Source organism: Takifugu rubripes, chromosome 4 (genome assembly GCF_901000725.2).
Source record: "Takifugu rubripes chromosome 4, fTakRub1.2, whole genome shotgun sequence".
Taxonomy (NCBI): Eukaryota; Metazoa; Chordata; class Actinopteri; order Tetraodontiformes; family Tetraodontidae; genus Takifugu; species Takifugu rubripes.
The window spans coordinates 1,675,812-1,692,473 of NC_042288.1; the positions used below are offsets into that span (position 1 = coordinate 1,675,812).

At 49.5% G+C, this 16,662-nt stretch overlaps 2 protein-coding genes across 3 annotated transcripts in view; one reads left to right on the forward strand and one right to left on the reverse strand.

The window, feature by feature from the left end:
- Positions 1-8,409, forward strand: part of stk32c (serine/threonine kinase 32C) — a 37,291-nt gene extending 28,882 nt beyond the window's left edge. The window contains 10 exon segments of the mRNA XM_029835580.1: positions 1,775-1,948; positions 4,704-4,741; positions 4,876-4,965; positions 5,096-5,199; positions 5,279-5,395; positions 6,329-6,458; positions 6,741-6,812; positions 6,815-6,864; positions 7,660-7,727; positions 8,152-8,409. Of these exon segments, the coding sequence (XP_029691440.1) occupies positions 1,775-1,948; positions 4,704-4,741; positions 4,876-4,965; positions 5,096-5,199; positions 5,279-5,395; positions 6,329-6,458; positions 6,741-6,812; positions 6,815-6,864; positions 7,660-7,727; positions 8,152-8,335 (1,027 nt within the window). The 3' untranslated portion in view covers positions 8,336-8,409.
- A 3,440-nt stretch (positions 8,410-11,849) lies between these two features.
- Positions 11,850-15,271, reverse strand: LOC105416311 (placenta-specific protein 9-like). 2 transcript variants are annotated; one of them, XM_011602851.2, is made up of 4 exons: positions 15,081-15,271; positions 12,286-12,365; positions 11,989-12,117; positions 11,855-11,955 (listed from the first exon to the last, which is right to left on the reverse strand). In XM_011602851.2, exons 1-4 carry the CDS (start codon positions 15,148-15,150, stop codon positions 11,938-11,940), a joined length of 297 nt encoding a protein of 98 aa, XP_011601153.1. In that variant the 5' UTR covers positions 15,151-15,271; the 3' UTR covers positions 11,855-11,937. The 2 variants fall into 2 exon arrangements, with proteins under 2 accessions (XP_011601152.1, XP_011601153.1); XM_011602850.2 differs by having other exon boundaries at positions 11,850-12,117; positions 15,081-15,270.
- Positions 15,272-16,662: the final 1,391 nt, after the last annotated feature.

The following is a 16,662-nucleotide window of genomic DNA, read 5'->3' on the forward strand; positions in this document are numbered from 1 at the left end:
TCCTGGCACGAAGCTGCAAAGTCCATTTTCCTGGGATTGTCAGCGATGAATGTCAAGCTCTGGTTAAATGGAGCGAAGCTTGGGCTGGAGTTTCTCTGTAACGGGAACCTTAAAGGTGACCCGGCCCGTCAGCGCCGCAGCCTCGCCAAGCTGCCGTCGTCAGCCCCTATCTGACATCTCCTCGCCACCTCGGTGGAAAGGGGAGGAGGGAGCGACATCCGGGCCGGGCTGCCGCAATCTCTGTCCCTCTGAGGAGCCTAGATATGATGGCGAGGCTGGACGGGCGAGGCTGGATGGTGGGACGGCAAGATAACGAGGGCTGCCTCAGAGGAAGCTCGTCTGTCAGCAGGATAGAGGATGAGGGTGTGACAACGAGGCGGTAAAAAGGGTGACAGCGGAAACCTCGCCAACAATAAACGGCGCCCTGGGGCTGCCATCTGCGGTCACGCTGATCTTTGGTCCGACACGTCCTGGACCCGGACTCCTCACTTAGACCTTTCCTTTTCCTCTGTCTTCAGGGGCCACGTGGATAAATGTGCATGATATTTACCTCCTGTTAGCGCGGGAGCCGCGTTACGAGCCCCAGAAATGTCAGATTTATAGCCTTCTATTCAGTATCTATTGAGCGATTGTTTAAGCCCTCTCACGAATGAATTAGAGCCGAGAGAAAGAGCCGGCATCACTCTTTGCTCTCCTCTTTTTTCTTCCTCTGTGGCAGTCATCTTTGGCTGAGATGAAATGATTCTCACTCTGCCGCTAATGCGACCCTCAGCGCTCTCGTAGAGACGCAGGAAATTGCACCTGAGCGCGATCAATCACGCGGTCGGCCTGGCTTTTCTGGGCCAGCGCCGAAGATGCGCCGTCGGGGTTTCAAAACAAGCAATAACGCAACAAAACCTAACGTGGAGACAATGATTCTGAATCTGTGGCTCAACTCAACAAATAGATGACTGTTGCCCAACAAAATACTATAAGCTGACCTTCAAGGGGTGATTTTGAGGCAACATATAATAATAAATACACTCAATTAAACTTTGGAACTATATAGATGTGTGTTCTAATTAGTGCTGAAAGTGAACGTGTTACTAGGGGTGATTAATTCTTGGGATTAATCACTAAAGTGTTGCTGTCGATCAGCAGAGCGTGAAGAGAGCTGAGCTGAGCAATAAGAAAAAGTCCACCTCAAGAAGTCGATGGCCCGGCAGCAGGTCCTGACCCTCACACCCCGCAGGGCGTTGAACGCTCAATATCAGGACTTCAGATCCACCTTCAGATCTTCATCTATTCGCTCTCCTTCCTTCCACGAACGGAGAAACTTGTTATTCATCCATCAAAACTGCAGCTCCCCCTAATTCTTCTGAATAATCGCAGCAGCCTGCAGACGGGCCGTCTCAGACTGCTCCCCCCTGACATCGGCCATGTGCCGTTTGTGTCACGTTACCAGGGTCGTAGTGGGCGTTAATCTCCCGTGCATGCGCCGCCTCGGGCCCACGTCGACATATGCAGAAGGCACGAGGGTTGTTGAGTCAAACGTGCCAAATTCCAGACAGATGCATGATTATGGAAGGCTTTCCTGTGGCTGCACACTGATATGAGCTTGCCTCAGCCTGTGGGCTCCTGCAGATGCCTGTGAATATTTATGCTGTGTGTGTGAGGGCTGCATGTAAGCTGCTACCTGTATATGGTGTGTTTGTGCGCTCTGTGTCTGTTTGTACCTTGTTTTTCCATCCCCTCTGGGCGGCGAGTGAACAGCGCGCCCTCTCCTCGCCCTCAGGTACTCATTCCAGGACGAGGAGGACATGTTTATGGTGGTGGACCTCCTGCTGGGCGGAGATCTGCGCTACCACCTGCAGCAGGGCGTCCAGTTCAGCGAGGACGCCGCCAGACTCTACCTGTGCGAGATGACGCTGGCCCTCGACTACCTGCAGAGCCAGCACATCATCCACAGGTACCCCCGTGGCTCAACACAGCCAGATGATTGATTCTGATTCTCAGCTCCACATCTCTGAAATCAACATCCAGAGTTTCCGGCACAAACATTCAACCGGCACCTGCAGTTTTATTGCCGGATTACCCGTGTTGCCGCTTCGACCTGCCACGCTCATTATACTGCCTGCTTTCTTTCTTTCTGTCTGTTTTTAAGCTTTGGCTTTTACTTCCAAGACGGTCATTTCTGCGAATCTTTCTTTTGTTTCCTCATTTAAAAGCGTTCCCAGGGACACTTCTGTCAGATTTGAGAGTCACTGATGCATTTGACTTACAAAGAGTCTAAAACCATTTCTGAGTTCAGCTTTTGTTAGTTTTAAAGTTCCGTCCGAGCATTTAAATCGGTTTCACAGACGCGGTTCCAGTTGTTGGACTCGGCATCCTATTTTCTGGGATTTAGTAAAATGGATTAAATGATTAATGATTATTGTCACATTGTCACTTCAAATCACCGCTTCAGCCTGTTATGTGATCCGTCTCGCTCTCTGAAGATCAAGTGAGGGTGGTTGGTGTTATTAATGAACGAGTCTCTTCTTCAGAGTGCTCCACACTCACATTATCTGATCTGGGGGGGGGCCCGATTCTATTGTGGGGCCAAAAACTCCAAGTGTCTGACGACCTTCAATCCAGTGCACGTTGCAACTCTATACATTAATCTGTGTTACCCAATTTCCACATTTAGCCCTATACACACACACACACACACACACTCTGTCTTGCTGACCAGGATAACAACATACACGTCAACAAGAAATATGCTGAGGCTGAGTTAAGCCGTGCGTCCTGACTTTGTGGGCTTCCTGCTGGAGCAGCCCCGCCTTGTCGATGTCGGGGTCGCCGAGGCAACGTTCTCGGTGTATAAGGGTCGCCGCGGCACAAGCTGTGAGCTCTGACTGCTGCCAGCACGTGATGTTCGTGATCGTTAGTATGGATCCGCCGTGTAAATATAGCCCCGACCCGATTCGAAGCATTAGGTCGCGCTCGCCAAAGTGGCGTTCCTGTTTGGTCTGTGAGGACCAGAAGAGTCCAGACGGCTCAGCCTGACAGAATCTGTTGGGTCCACATGTCCAAACCCAACAACCGTCACACTGAAAAGTGACAGTCGTGACGAGCAATCTTGTGTTGTTCAAGCAGAGTCGGGCCTAAAACGCCGCTGTCGTGTTAGCGACGTAGCTTTCCCATAATTCCCGTCCCCCTTTATGTGATCTGGCATGAATAAATGATAGTGCTCGGTTGTGCTTCCCTAATTGTTGCCGTCCGTCGTTTCCAAAGGTTGACCTTGCTGTCCACAGCTTTTCATGCTAATGTGCTGAGCACAGCGGGACGGTCTGTGCCGTCCAGTAAGTAACAGAGCTGCAGATCTGGAGCCACAGATGGCTGAAAGAAAACTGTTTGAACCTTATTCAAAACCTCCCCGGGGCTGAATTTTACAATCAAACAACTCTATACACACGCTCTCTCCTCCTGTGTGTGTGTGTGTGTGTGTGTGCAGTGTAATAATCAGTAATACTGCTGACACGGTGAAAACAGTTTGATATGCTAACATTACAAAACTGTACCTTTCCAGAGACCTGAATCCTCAGTGTGACTTTTGTCCATCTCACCGCTGTAGTTAAGCAGAACTGATAAGAAGGTCAGGACCACGGCGGTTCGGACAACCGTCCAGATTAGATTATTGACGGTCCCCACATTTTTGTGTTCACTTGACTGGATTTGTCTACCTCCGCCGCTCTCGCTGCTCTCAGAAGTGAAATCGAAGCCCCGACTAATCACCGCTCTGCCTCGGCTCCACAATTTAGTGCCACCCTGTAAGTTTTTGACAGGAGAGTTCTGTACAATTATTTGGTTGCAACAAAAGGAAGAAGGTCTGTGGTCTCCTAGCAACAGTCGGCTGCCACCGTGCCCGAGGAGGTAAAATTGGTCCTATGAGGAAAAAAGGGGAGAGACCCCCCCCCCCCCCCGCTGTGGCCGCCAGGCTGCTTCACCTGTTTCCACCAACACCTCAAAATACCTCCATCCAGAATGTTGAAGAATTAATTGGACATTTATTTTCTTTGGCGTGAGGAGAACAGGTTCTTTGGGGCCGAACCGTGGCGCCTTTACCCACTCCGCCTCCTCCAGGGCTGTTTTTTGCAGATGATATCAGCATCAGTGTAGAGTTGCACAGCCATGAAGAACAAATGGCTCCTCTGGGGAAACGGAGACGCTCTCAGTGGACCGCCTGTGTTCTCCACACGGGGGTGACGTGTGGCATAATTAAATAAGCTCTGTGCGCTGTGTTAATTGGCTGTGGAGGGCTCGGAAGGGATGCGTGTGTTGGTGTGTGTCTGCTGCACGGGTGACCAGACAAACCTGTGATGCTCCAGGCGGACCACTGGTTCTCCTGCTGGTTCTCCTGCTGGTTCTCCTGCTGGTTCTCCTGCTGGTTCTCCTGCATTCTGGCAGCATCTGAAATAGAGAGAGCGGGAATTGTCTCACTCTCATGCAGAACATGTTAAAGTGCATGGTCTCTCCTCCACCTGCTCTTCACACATGCTCCACATGTGAACCCAGTCCCCCCCCCCCCCCCCCTTCACCCAAACCCCCACAGGATCGAGTGCAAATTGAAAAAATAAATAAATAAAGGGCCATTTTTTCAAATGCCTGAAATGAACAATAATGTTTCCAGCCTGCGTCGATGCTGCAAAAAACTTTTTTTTCCTTTCTGTCCTCTTTAGGGACGTCAAGCCCGACAACATCCTGCTGGACGAGCGAGGTGAGGCCCGAGCCTCCTTACACACCGTGATGTTATGACGCGGTGATGACGGCTCCGCCCACTCTTCGGCGGCCGATTGCATAAAGCTGCAGTTTAAATGTTAGTCATTATTCCTTTTCTCTTGCTTGTTTTAGGTCACGCTCACCTGACAGACTTCAACATAGCCACCATCATAAAGGACGGAGAGAGAGCCACGGCGTTAGCAGGAACCAAGCCCTACATGGGTACCGATGCTTTCCCCCTAAGCATCCTCTCATCACATGTTTTCTAATGAAACAGACCCAATATTTGCCTCCCTGCTACACCAGGAAGTGGTTTAAAAGGTTATTGTGTTTCCCTTTTCTCTGCTTTAAGCCCCAGAGATCTTCCAGTCTTTTGTAAACGGCGGGACTGGTTACGCTTTCGAAGTGGACTGGTGGTCACTGGGGGTGACGGTCTTTGAGGTCCTTCGCGGATGGGTGAGGAATGACGTGATGTCAGAGACACGTGTCCATTTGTCCTCCCCCCCTCCCTGATCCCTGGTCCTTCCGTTACCAGAGGCCCTATGATATCCACGCCAGTAACTCGGTGGAGTCTCTGATTCAACTCTTCAGCACCATCAGCGTCCGTACACAGCCCGCCTGGCCGAAGGACCTGGTTGCACTCTTGCGGAAGGTGAGATGAACATAATAAGCTGTCTCCGGTGGAGCCCAAGTGATATTAATACGGTCTGTCCGTCCATCCAACCATCTGCGAACACCGACTGCTGAGCAAAGACGGGAGGGAAAATCAGGTCAGATAACGTTGGAGGGATTAAATGCGCTCCACACCTCCCTGCTGCTAGCGCACTCAGGCCGGAGTCCGGCTCCTCGTCATCAGCAGGGATGAAGATCTCTGGCCGTGTGTTCTTTGCAGAGCACGAGCGCGTGCGCGTGCTGAGCGTTCTAGCTTCGTTTCTTCCGCTCGGCTGCTAATCGATTACCCTGTCTGGACTCCATCGAGACAGACCTAATCGGGCCCTGCAGGAGTCAACATGTGACCAGCAGAAGAGAATAAAACGCAGGAGACCAGTTAAACCCAGCGTGCCTTTTATTTGGATTGTTTGTTTTCAGAGGAGTACAAGATTTATGTATCAAACGGTGATAATTGCACAGAAACGCCACCTTGACCTTTTATTTTTCTCTGTACTAAAAAGTTTTCGCGATCGGTGCGACGGCTGTAATTCTGCTGTGGCTGGTCTGATCAATACTGCCCCCTGTTGGCCGCCTTAGTTCATTCTACGTTACTGGCTGGCAAGAGGAGGGATCTGATCAAGTAATCCGATTAAACATCCTCCGTATCAGCAGCCTGGTGGCACTTACAGACACAAACATGCAGTTTTATCAGTACTGCTAACGCCTGCTAACAGGAAGAATGCCATTATATTATCAGCTCACAGTGTTTGTTCTATATGTTTTAAATTCAAGTGAAAATATCAAGCATGATTTCCCTCATGCTCTTGTTTTACCTTGTAGCTGCGACTGTCAGTGAGGAGAGCAGTCCTGGGGGGTGATAGTGTGCGACTCGGAGGGTGACATTGCTGTGTGTGTGTGTGTGTTTTCCTTCCAGCTTCTGACGGTGAACCCTGAGCACCGCTTCTCCAGCCTGTCTGACATGCAGACTTCTCCCTACCTCACCGACATCGACTGGGACGCCGTGTACGAGAAGAAGATGGAGGCCGGGTTTGTTCCTAATGTCAGTGTGGAGAAGCGGCGCGCCCGTGTTAGCACACGCACACACCAGCCGCCGCTTTAAAGCACACAAGACTCCCTTCCTGTCGAGCTCTTTAATAATGCAGGAGAAACTTATCTCATTGGAATTTATAATTGTGGCTTACTTTTCTCGTCCGTGGGCATTGGCGTCCATAACGCGACGGTTTGCAATCGTTAGCATCCCGGCTGTTTAAAGTTGTTGCCTGGCAACGTACGAGCTTCGCGGCCTGGTTTACCGTCTGGTTTGCGGTGTCCCTCCTGCAGAAAAGGTCGCCTCCACTGTGACCCCACGTTCGAGCTGGAGGAGATGATCCTGGAGTCGCGGCCTCTTCACAAGAAGAAGAGAGGCTGGCGAAGAACAGGTCCCGAGACAACAGCAAGGATTCGCAGTCTGTGAGTGGCCGTAAAACCCGCGTAACGCGTTTGTGAGGCCGTTCGGAGTTGTGCAGCTTTAGTGAGCATCGGGAAATGTGGCACAGATGGAAAACCCTGAATGAGAAACCAAGCGGGTCTTTAGACCTGTTTTTTGTAGCTTTCAAACAGAAGCAACGACCCTGAAGACATCTTGTGCACCGACGTGCACAGAACAGTTGTAAAATACAGAGGAGGCAAAGAATTAGACCCTTTTTACCAGTGCGCACAGCTCCAACCGGTGTCTGCTGCCCAGCCGCTGGCAGGTCCACCTCTGAGGGTTCTGGTCCTAAACCAGACAGCACAACACGACACATTCAACCGATAGAAGAAACGAATCCTCATGTTTATGGAAGATAACGGCTGCAGCTGACCTGAGCTCAGCGTCTCCCTCCTCATTTATGATGGAGGAGGGTGTGTGGATGAGCCGCCGCCTCGCGCCGTCGTCATGACATCAGTGTTATTAACGTCAGCCTCACACAATAGCGTCTTATGAGACTCGCGTGTGTGTGTGTGCGTGCGAGATTATGACCAAGATGATTAAATTATGAAGTCTTCTCGGCTGCTGTCATGGCCTCCGGTGCTTTCGGATATACGAGCTTCTATTTTTGTCTCGGGCCAAACATCCAATTTGCGGAGGCTCACAAACAATTCATGAGTTCTTTAGGCAGGGAAAAAAAAGGGCAGCAGAGGAGGAGAGCGAGGGCCCCCAGTTGAGACGTTGACGTTTTAGCCTGTGTTCGGGGCGCTGATGGCGCTGTTGTGTGCTGACTGCAGGAGAACGACTACCTACAGGAGTGCCTTGAAGTGGTGCAGCAAGAATTCATGATCTTCAACCGCGAGAGGTGAGAACTCCCCTTTAATGTGGTCGTTCCTTAACCAAGCAATAAATTAATGGTCAGCAGTTTTGGTAATTGTAAAAGGAGGACAGAGCAAAGATGGGGTTGGGGGGGGGGGGGGTGAGGGGGGGGGGTGAATATCCAAGAAGTGAAAAGAACCACACACAGTCAGACATAGGAGTCATCAGGGCCAAAACCAGGAGTAACAAAACCAATGTGGCACAGGAAGGAAGAGGGGCGTGGCTTAAATAGGCACATGGGAACGAGACACGGGTGACAATCATACACGCCTTCAACAAACGACACACAACCAGGAAACTACAGCTCGTTAATGTCGGCACGCATGTAAAAGTGCCCGTTCCGGGACATCGAGTCAGTAACGTACATCAGAATCTTCTCCCTCATGTGGTTTTATGTCTGATGTTGGCAGGTTGAAGCGGCGTCAGTCGGAGGGTCAGTCGGAGGCGGCACGCGAAGATGCTAACGGAGACGGAGAAGCTGAAGCTGCCGCCACGGACGAAGACGCCCCAGAACCAGAACCTGACCCGGAGCCCGAGTCCTCCTCCAAACTGAGCATGTGTGGTTCCGTCTGCTCCTCCCCAGGCAGCTGCTGAGGTCATGTGGTGGGATCCCCCTGGCTGTCTTCTGTTTGTAGCCCAGAACAGGAGGAGGATGGGACGCAGGAGCCGAGATGGGCTCCCACCCTTTCCTCTGTCTTTCCTTTCGGTTTCTTTCCTATGGGTAGCATAATTCTGGTATGAGGACGGCGAAGTGGCAGAGCGTTCCTGTACCTTAGAGTAAGCTCTAACTAACTCTATGCAATGTTGTAGTACAGCATGAAAAGTGGGGAGTCACAGTTGAGGTCAGCCGCCGCGCTGGAGACGACTGAATAATTCAGAACGACGGGCTCTCTCTCGTACGGTATCGCCGAGCCTCCCCTCAGCTTCCTTGGCTTCACGCTCCTCGGTCCCTCCAGGAAATTTCGCATCAGTCGGTAAAAATTCCGCCGGCGCGACCTTATAGATGCGATCGCAAATCTGGGTTTTGCTTCGGCTGTAGGCCTGATTTCATTATGGCACATTTCAGTTGGCAGGGTTGAAACCTGAGCGCGTCAGGGTAGCTTCTGACAGGAAATGGTAAAAAGGAACGGGGCTGGAACGTTAGCCTTGTCCTCCACCTTCATTGACCCAAAGCCTTGACTCGCTGCGGAATCGGTGTTTGACAGTTTCGCCTCAGCAGAATTCAGGATTGTAGATTGTTAGCAGTGATTTTCTACACATTTAGCACGATCACTGTGTTCATTCATGGTCTCTGTGTAGCCCCCCCCCCCCCCCGTAGAGCTCCACCAGGGCTGAACTCACAAGTGTAGCCGTCCACGTTGTACAGACGTGCTCGTTCACAGCGATAGGTTTAAGGCGGCGCCCGTTATTCCCGGTCAGATCTCCTGGGAACATGTAGCAAAAGTCCACCTTAAAGAAACACAGGACAAACCCGAACCCGTGTAAATAGAATTCAGCGGAGGTTATTGAACTCACCACAGTTTTATGTGGGATCGTGAGCTGCGTGAAGCTTCACAAAGCTTCACCGAACTCTTCTTTCCAAGTGTGCAGGCACAACTTGTAGGTGAAATAGGCCAAAGCTTTTCTACCATTGCATCATCATTTCTAAAGAAGCGAGTGTGTTTGTGCGTCTTTCCCCCCCCCAGTACAACATCCGGCGTCCGTTCCACGTTCATGTTGTGAGTATCTAGACTTACTGGAGGTGAGATGAGGGTGTCGCAAGAGAGTTGAACAGCGGATAATGGAAAAGCCTCACAAAGCAGGTTCGAAAACACCGAGTGGTTCATCTGCACTTATCTTCGAAAGCAATTACTTATAAACGATGGAGATTCCGCGGGATAGCAGTAGTCACAGAAGACAATCTTTCTTTGGGATTGGTCTGTTTTTACAAAAGAAAAGATAACAAGCTCTATCGAGCTCGGCGGTGCCAGAGAAACGGTCCCATCGTTTATCAGGAGCGGCTCCTGGAGACACTGACGCTGTTTAGAAAACAACGATCCCTGCTACGTTAGTCCGAACAGTATTTCGGGAGCTCGATAACAGGTCATAATTTGTGACCCTGACGGTAACCACGCCAGCATATTAGCAACAGCTTTTATATTGTCCAGCCCTGACCATGCGTTTGTTGCTGCTGCTTCACCGTTCAACTGCAAATATGACCGTGAGAGGAAGTAGGTAAGTGTTATCCCAGAATCAGGCCTACACATTTATCCTCCGGGTGTTTGCAGGTATCAGGTCAGTGATCTGAGCGATCTCCAAACATCAGTGCGATAAAGATCATTCCGTCATTCATCCAAAAGGAATATCAGATCGTTCCGTTGGGGAGCATCGTCGTCTGCTGATGGCCAGTCTTCCACCCAGTTACGACCGCAGGAGTTGTTTATTTTCAACAATCTAATACAACTCAGGTGATTTGTTTTCAACGCGACGTTAGCGCCCCTACTGGCAGGAGAACGCATGACACTTGGGCTGCCTGTGGGTTAGTGTTGCGCCACAGACTTCTCCACATTCTCAATGCAAGAAGGAAGTTCCAGACTCGGAATAGAAAGCGTTTTACGTGCTCTGAGTGCAGGTTTCCCTTAAAAAAAATGTGTCCTTGTGTTTCTTAGACAGTGTTTGTCTGTGTCCGGGTCTGTTTAACCATGATGCCGACTTCAGCCCTTTACATCACCAACGCATCACCTGCTAGGTTGCTAACACAAAGCCCAGGTTGCCCTAATGTGCACAACCACCCGATGGCATTTCCTAAAAACCGACCTGATGGTCTGAATAAGCTACCTTTCTAGCTAATAGCGCTCTGGGTAAGAGGGGGAATATATGCTTTTGATTTTGGATTTAATTCACTCTAAACATGCAGTATGAGCACACAAAGAGGTTTCTTTGTAGATAAAAATGCTTCTTCCAGTTCTGCCAAAGCGTATGATGAATTATTAGTGTTTTGGACCCCTGTACTTTCTGCATGCATCTTTACAGCTTCTTTTGCTAAAGCCTGGAGCAAGAGCTCTCCCGGCTCATATGCATGTAAGAGCATTAGGTAACGATAGCATACCTCAGTGCTTATCTGATAATAATGATACCTATTAAAAAAACAACTGGGTGCCACCGGCTTGCGTAAATGTTTCTGGACAGTGTGATTTGTAAACTTGCAACTGTACAAACATTGTAAAATTCCAGTGTTAATCCAGTGTTATATGACCAGCATGATAGTGTTAGCCTCTAGACTGTCTTAATAACTACTGTATGGTCGGTATTCAGCCCTCATTGGCTGAGAGGAATGAGCTGCGTGATCCTCTTTAGCGTTGCGTTGTTATCTGTTCTATCTTTTTGGATGGCCAGTCAGGTTTTTCACTTCGTCCCCTGCAGAATTCACTGCATTATTAAAGCTCGGAGAGGGGCGCTCGGATTCGAGTCTACAGCCAACACAAGTCTGATGCAACTGGTATTTATATCATAGCAAAAGCTCCGTCGACTGTTTGCTGACTGCTGCCGTGGTTGATGGGCCGCTCCTCTGGATGCTGTTCGTGTTTTCTCAGAAACCGATGTTGTTCAACCATGTTTTCCGTCGGTGGGTGCGCTCCTGGCGTATCGCACTGTTGATGTCTTAAAGCCGTGCACACAGTTGGAAGCTCAGTGCCCTGCTGGGGAAGAACTAATCCCGAAGAAGAAGACGCGCTTTCTTTCCCTTCGTGATGTCATTCTCTTTTTCATGATGTTGTCGTGCCGCGGGGATTTCTATGAGTCAGTGAAAGACTTGTTACTGTACCAACTGGAATTGCTCCATGTGTTTAAAAAATGCTGCTTTAACTGCTTTGATAAAGAAATAAATCTCCTTCCAGTAATGTAGCACCTGAGTGTGGTCCTGCTTGGATTTATTATTATTAATAATAATAATGTGCCTTTCAGGTGTAGAGGTTTGCTTTTAAAAAAAAAAAAAAAAAAGTATTATCGCATTTAATACACACAGAACCTTTTGTTTTAGCTGACCAAAGCAGAGTCAAGCAAAGTTATCTGTCTATTTCCACAAAAATGATGAAAAAAAGGCCACAAAACAAGTCAGAAGCTTAAGAATGTTCCAATAAAAACCTTAATTTTGGATGCACTTGGAGTATAATACAGACTTTGACACTAAAATGTTGCACAGAGATGAATAATTTGCTTCAGGCACTCATGAGGGCCTCCTCCAGGGCGGAGCGGACCTCTCGTCTCGCTTCTTCCAGGACATCGTCCACCGTTTCCTCTCCTGGTTTGCCCAGTAGGGGGCGCCACTTTGGCGCTTCGATGGCTTCCAGAAGAGAGGCCAGTTCAACCTCCAGTGCCCCCACGGTGTCCTCCACTCTCTGCAGGAGACACAGGGACGTGGTTAGTTATGACAGCACAATGTTTGCGTCACTGAGCGTGAGCCGCTGTCGATGCCGCTCCAGGACGAATGTGTTGGCAGCTGAAACGGAGACACGGTCGGATGAAACATTCTAAATAAACCGTTCTTCCGAGACTGGAACCACAACCTTTTCCACTAAATCCAGGCGGCTGTGGAGGTTTGCATGTTCCTGGCAGGCACCCGGAGGATTCCGGTCCAGCTCCGGCCCTGAAAAAAACAGGAGATCAGTGTTGGAATCATCGACATATGATGTGATCTTTCCCAAAGCTGCTTTTTATTATTATGTTGGGTTTGTTTTAGAATGAGAAGAAGGACGTTTCTTGGACAAGGTCCCTGAAATAAGAGGAAGCTGATGGTGCATGCTGACATGAGCCTCCTCCCTCCCCTGCAGGGGTCTCTCTGCCCCCCAGTTGACCTCTAAAAAAGTGGTTTACTTGCTCCTCTGGGTCCCCCCTTGCATCTTCATGCACATCAAGCTCAACCGTCAGCCTGGATCCAAGCCTGGTGGGGCTACTGCTGAGCTAACCCACCAAATCCTGGGGAAAGTCTCAGAACCAACATGTCTGCCTGCACAAGGCCGAGCAGCGCGCACGCCGTCCCACCCTGTGGCGCCTCAGGAGCAGCCCCGGATTTCTCCAACCCATTCCTGAATCTCATATTAGCGTGAGTTCTTTCATTTATGGAGCCGTTGCTGACGGAAAATCGATGCCGATGTTCTCTCCCAGTACCGGGCCTTTTGGATGTGTTGTCCTGCAGAACCTGCGGCGGAATTTGGGTTTTTACATTTTAAAAAAAAAAAACACTTTTGCTTTCCACAGCACGTCAGTGGCGTTTCCATGCCAACCGTTAATAGCTGGGGAGTATGGATGTCCAAAGGGGTTTATTATATAATTGAAATAAAAATAATACCTTGACTGATTCTGATGGAAAATCCAAAACAAACATCATAAAAAACCCCAATGCTAGTAAAATAAAAGAAGGAAGGAAAAAAAGATGAGGAGACCACAAAACAAAACGGACCTTCGAGGACTCTGATGTCTGAGAGACCTGAAGGAAACTGGGAGAAATCCTCATTTCCATCAGAAACCAGTTTGCTTCAGTAAAAAGGTGAAACATTTACACATCTGTCAACTGATCTAAGTTCATAGATGTAAAGTTCCTGTTGTAAAGTGGCTCCCCATGACAGGTCGAGGGTGAAGTGGAACCTGTGGGAGCGGAACAACCGGATTTTGCTTCTTAACCAACGGACCAGGATGAGCTGAGCAGCAGTGCTTCTCGACATCACTTTCTAAGCAGGGCCAGAAGAAACTTCAAGATGTCATCATGTGTTGTCCTCATCCCCAGATGACCAGAGTAGATCCAGGAGCCTCAACAGCCTCTGTGACAGTAGATCCAGGAGCCTCAACAGCCTCTGTGACAGCAGATCCAGGAGCCTCAACAGCCTCTGTGACAGCAGATCCAGGAGCCTCAACAGCCTCTGTGACAGTAGATCCAGGAGCCTCAGCAGCCTCTGTGACAGTAGATCCAGGAGCCTCACAGCCAGCCTCTCTGTGACAGTAGATCCTGGATCCTCAACAGCATCTGTGACAGCAGATCCAGGAGCCTCAACACCCTCTGTGACAGTAGATCCAGGAGCCTCAACAGCATCTGTGACAGCAGATCCAGGAGCCTCAACACCCTCTGTGACAGTAGATCCAGGAGCCTCAACAGCCTCTGTGACAGTAGATCCAGGAGCCTCAACAGCCTCTGTGACAGTAGATCCTGGAGCCTCAACAGCCTCTGTGACAGTAGATCCAGGAGCCTCAACAGCCTCTGTGACAGTAGATCCTGGATCCTCAACAGCCTCTGTGACAGTAGATCCAGGAGCCTCAACAGCCTCTGTGACAGCAGATCCAGGAGCCTCAACAGCCTCTGTGACAGCAGATCCAGGAGCCTCAACAGCCTCTGTGACAGCAGATCCAGGAGCCTCAACAGCCTCTGTGACAGTAGATCCTGGAGCCTCAACAGCCTCTGTGACAGTAGATCCAGGAGCCTCAACAGCCTCTGTGACAGTAGATCCAGGAGCCTCAACAGCCTCTGTGACAGTAGATCCTGGAGCCTCAACAGCCTCTGTGACAGCAGATCCAGGAGCCTCAACAGCCTCTGTGACAGCAGATCCTGGAGCCTCAACAGCCTCTGTGACAGTAGATCCAGGAGCCTCAACAGCCTCTGTGACAGCAGATCCTGGAGCCTCAACAGCCTCTGTGACAGTAGATCCAGGAGCCTCAACAGCCTCTGTGACAGTAGATCCTGGAGCCTCAGCAGCCTCTGTGACAGCAGATCCAGGAGCCTCAACAGCCTCTGTGACAGCAGATCCAGGAGCCTCAACAGTCTCTGTGACAGCAGATCCAGGAGCCAGATCCAACAGGCCAGCTCAAAATGAGAAATTTATTTTCCACCTGTTTCTGAGGAACCAAACTCATGTGTCGACCAACATCAAATCTAGGAGACCCAGGACCCTTGGACCATAAATCAGCTGATCCACCTACGAAACTCATCCTCTCCATTCCAGACTTCCTGTCATCTTCTCTAACTTTTGTCTCCATTGTTTCATTTTAAAATGCAACTCCAATTCATGAGTGTCCGTTGGACAACAGCACCTCCTCTGTCCTCTTGTCAGAGCCCCAACAGAATCACTGAACTCTGCATCCTCAGACTTCCTGATGATTCTGGATCCATTGAAGCTTCACTCCCCAAATCACCACACAGAACCAGTGCTAGCAAACCACAGAAGGTTGATGCGTCCAGCACAACTTCCTGCCACACAGTAAGGAAAAATACTCCCACCCTGACATGAGTCAACACAACAAACACTAAACTACTTAGAAGATGCGTATTTTTAATCTTTCATGCATGGACAGGCGTCCCCGTGTCCTGTCTTACCTGCTGCAGCACCAGCAATCAGCAGCAAGAGGAGTCCCAGTGAGGAAGAGGAGGGACAGGTCATGGTCATCCCTGACAAAGACAGACTGAGAGGACAGACAGGACAAAACCAGTTCAGATTTTGTCCTTCTTCTTTGCTTCGAGTTCCCTCGAAAGCTTCTCTCTCTGCTCCTCCTTCACCATGAAAACATGGCCAACACATGTCTCCGGGGTTTGGGAGGAGCCTGGACATTTGTACTGGGAGGGACGGGAAGGTTGTTGAAATGTTACACAGCTGACCTAAATAGACTGGTTACAGTGGGACAGAGAGGGTAAATGGACTGGTTATAGTGGGACAGAGAGGATAAATGGACTGGTTATAGTGGGACAGAGAGGGTAAATAGACTGGTTATAGTGGGACAGAGAGGATAGATGGACTGGTTATAGTGGGACAGAGAGGATAAATGGACTGGTTATACTGGGACAGAGAGGATAAATGGACTGGTTATAGTGGGACAGAGAGGGTAAATGGACTGGTTATAGTGGGACAGAGAGGATAAATGGACTGGTTATAGTGGGACAGAGAGGATAAATGGACTGGTTATACTGGGACAGAGAGGATAAATGGACTGGTTATAGTGGGACAGAGAGGATAAATGGACTGGTTATACTGGGACAGAGAGGGTAATGGACTGGTTATAGTGGGACAGAGAGGGTAAATGGACTGGTTATAGTGGGACAGAGAGGGTAAATGGACTGGTTATAGTGGGACAGAGAGGATAAATGGACTGGTTATAGTGGGCAGAGAGGGTAAATGGACTGGTTATAGTGGGACAGAGAGGATAAATGGACTGGTTATACTGGGACAGAGAGGATAAATGGACTGGTTATAGTGGGACAGAGAGGATAAATGGACTGGTTATACTGGGACAGAGAGGATAATGGACTGGTTATAGTGGGACAAGAGGGTAAATGGACTGGTTATAGTGGGACAGAGAGGATAAATGGACTGGTTATACTGGGACAGAGAGGGTAATGGACTGGTTATAGTGGGACAGAGAGGGTAAATGGACTGGTTATAGTGGGACAGAGAGGGTAAATGGACTGGTTATAGTGGGACAGAGAGGATAAATGGACTGGTTATAGTGGGACAGAGAGGATAAATGGACTGGTTATACTGGGACAGAGAGGGTAAATGGACTGGTTATAGTGGGACAGAGAGGATAAATGGACTGGTTATACTGGGACAGAGAGGGTAATGGACTGGTTATAGTGGGACAGAGAGGGTAAATGGACTGGTTATAGTGGGACAGAGAGGATAAATGGACTGGTTATAGTGGGACAGAGAGGATAATGGACTGGTTATAGTGGGACAGAGAGGATAATGGACTGGTTATACTGGGACAGAGAGGATAAATGGACTGGTTATAGTGGGACAGAGAGGGTAAATGGACTGGTTATAGTGGGACAGAGAGGATAAATGGACTGGTTATACTGGGACAGAGAGGGTAATGGACTGGTTATAGTGGGACAGAGAGGGTAAATGGACTGGTTATAGTGGGACAGAGAGGGTAAATGGACTGGTTATAGTGGGACAGAGAGG